The 2,844-nt window shown below is 31.3% G+C and overlaps 1 protein-coding gene across 1 annotated transcript in view; it reads right to left on the bottom strand.

The window, feature by feature from the left end:
* LOC108571032 (vigilin) overlaps positions 1 to 2,844 on the bottom strand; it is a 7,837-nt gene that overhangs the window by 4,186 nt on the left and 807 nt on the right. Inside the window, exons 3-11 of the mRNA XM_017933002.1 lie at positions 2,509 to 2,711; positions 2,214 to 2,429; positions 1,912 to 2,118; positions 1,625 to 1,840; positions 1,358 to 1,541; positions 969 to 1,283; positions 788 to 897; positions 544 to 700; positions 10 to 185 (exon numbers count right to left, since the gene is read on the bottom strand). Of these exons, the coding sequence (XP_017788491.1) occupies positions 10 to 185; positions 544 to 700; positions 788 to 897; positions 969 to 1,283; positions 1,358 to 1,541; positions 1,625 to 1,840; positions 1,912 to 2,118; positions 2,214 to 2,429; positions 2,509 to 2,670 (1,743 nt within the window). The 5' untranslated portion in view covers positions 2,671 to 2,711. The remainder of the gene's footprint in view (positions 1 to 9; positions 186 to 543; positions 701 to 787; positions 898 to 968; positions 1,284 to 1,357; positions 1,542 to 1,624; positions 1,841 to 1,911; positions 2,119 to 2,213; positions 2,430 to 2,508; positions 2,712 to 2,844) is intronic.

Here is a 2,844-nt window from a genome sequence, read left to right on the forward strand (position 1 = left end):
AATACTCACTTTACGAATATTCACTCCACCTTTTCCAATGACAAACTTATGAAACTGCTTGAAAATAGGAACCTCTAAGACATAGTTATTTTCATTCAGTTCTTTCACTAATTTTGTTAAATATTTATGGCACTTATCTACGTCTTCTTTGGGCCCTCTAATTTTCACTATGTCTCCTTTCTCACCTGGAAACAAAGAATTCGTTTAACTATCTTTTTTAACTTTCCTACATTCTCGTTTTGATACACGCTACCTATAACAGAACTTTTCTACAATTACAATATTTATACCTTTATATAGAAGATATGAATTTCAAAAACATGATTTTATGTACCATAATTTTTCAATTAATCTTCAAAATTACGATCTCTTATATTTAATAAATAAAACTTTACTACAATACAAAATGATAAATATGACCTGCACTCTAAAAATGCACACTGAGCTCTCATTGGCAATATGCCAACAAGGGCCGAGGTCTTTCAAATGTTTGTACCTGGCATAAATCCGAGTTCTAGTTATTGCATATATCACGCTACATACCTGGACCAGGAATAGTAATCTGTACTTGATTAAACTTATCTCTAATTTCTTTAATATTATCTCCTTTATTTCCGATAATACTAGGATAATAACGATGATCTATTATCACATCCTTCTCTTTTTCATTTTCCAGTTTTCTCACCATTTCTACTAATTCCTATAATAAATTAGAATTAGAAATAGTTAAAAGATATGAAGTTTAGATTATGTAGTATTTATAGCATATAAAATAAGTAAAACGAACCGTTTGAGCTTTGAGCACACCAGCAAGGTTTCCTTCAATACGAATTACATTGCTACCATCATTTTCGGAAATATTAATTACAACACCTGTTACTTCTTTTACACGATTCACTGTTAAAAAATGAAATATTATAATTAAAATTTTAGTATATAATAATTAAATTACATATACAAAGACTTACCATTACATCCATTCTTTCCAATAATATGTTTATAAAACCTAGGATCAACGTTTAATTCTGTAAAAGTGAGTTTCGATATAAGATCAGTAGCCATTAATTGAAGTTCGTTTTGTGCTTTTTCTACTTCTTCGGGAGGACCTTCGATCTTGATTTTATCTTCTTTTCCAGTGAATTCTACGTTCACTTTTGGCATTTCTTGTGTAATACGTTTAATATTAACTCCCTTTCGTCCTATTATATACTTATGAATCCAAACGGGTGCTTTCACTACAGCCGTGCGAACACTGTTCGCTTTCTCATATACTTTGTTCAATGCTACAATATTAAATTAATAAACACTAATGTATATATGAATATATATTTTTTAAGAATTATAGATAAACAATCACCTTGACCAAGCTTCTCTTGAGGTCCACGAAGAGTTATAGTTCCTGTAGGGGAATCTGATGCAGGCATTTCTACACTTACACCAGTTACTTGTAATATTTCTGCTATTGTACTACCACGTGGACCAATAACATATTTGTGCTGAGATTTTGGAACTTCAACCGACACTGTTGTACACCTTTTTTCCTAAATCAAAAATTCAAGTTTAATTCTGAAACATATAAAAACTATTTTCCATTGAATAATAATTTTTATTCAAATACACATACCATGTCTCTATATATGGCTTCAATTTTTTGTGTTGCTGCTAGGACACCTTCTTTTTCACCAGCAATAGTGATTTCATCTTCTTGCACAGAAGCAGGGGGAATATTAATTCGAGCACCAGTTTCTGCCATCATGGCATTGAGATTCTCATTGTGTGCACCATGTATAAAGGGGTGATATATTTTTGGCACAGATATTCTTTCAAATGCTTTTCTTGACTAATAGAAACCATTATATATTACTTTTACAGCACATTATAATTTAATAAGAAAATAGTACATTTACTTACCTGTTCATCTGAAATAACTCTAATTTCATGCTCAGCCTTCTCTATTCCTTCTTTTGTTCCGGTAATTGTTATTATATCTGACTGATCTTGCACAGATGGAACAGTTATTTTAGTTGCAGTTGTTTTTTCTAGGTCTTTAAGACGTTGTCCCAGTTTTCCAAGAATCCAACGATGATGGTCCTTAGGAATGCTAATTTGTTTGTTTGCCTATAGTAACCAGTTGACAATTTAAAATATTTATAAAGGATTGTTTTAGCAACCATTGTAAGGTTGTAATATTATATCTATCTGTAAAACTAAACCTGAGTCTGAAATGTTGTTAAAATTCGACGCTTAGCTTCCAACACTTGATTCTGTTTACCAGTTATTAGGAATGTTAGAGATAGATCTTTTGATGTTGCTATTTCAATGATAGTATTTGTCTCTTTCATTATTGTTTTACATGTACGTATGGATTCACGTTCACCAAATTTGTCACTATGATCAAATTTGCGTTCTTCCGCAGGTACACGAAACATCTAAGTGCAATAAACAGTAGCAGTAAAATTAGAAAATTATAAAAAATGTATAAACATATTATATTCAAGTAATTTATACCTGTGTAATAGTTACACGTCCAAGTTGCAAATTATGGTTTATAGAGAAAATATTTAATTTTCCTGAACTTGAACTAGCTGACTCAGGAAGAACTGGGAATGTCTCATCATAAGTAGGTGGCTCATAGGCCGTTCCCTCTTCCATTACTGACTGCTGCTGCATGATGGGGTTGTCCTGTTTCGTGCCAAGTCCTTACAGTAGCACTGTAATAAGGTATTAAATGGAACTTATCTCTTTAAAATGACATATAGCACAACAAATAATATTCATTAAGTGAGGCTTCAATTTTTAAACCTGAAATACATAAATTTAACATAACTGATTTAAAACACAAGG

This window comes from Habropoda laboriosa, unplaced genomic scaffold (assembly GCF_001263275.1).
Source record: "Habropoda laboriosa isolate 0110345459 unplaced genomic scaffold, ASM126327v1 scaffold97, whole genome shotgun sequence".
In the NCBI taxonomy this organism is placed as follows: Eukaryota; Metazoa; Arthropoda; class Insecta; order Hymenoptera; family Apidae; genus Habropoda; species Habropoda laboriosa.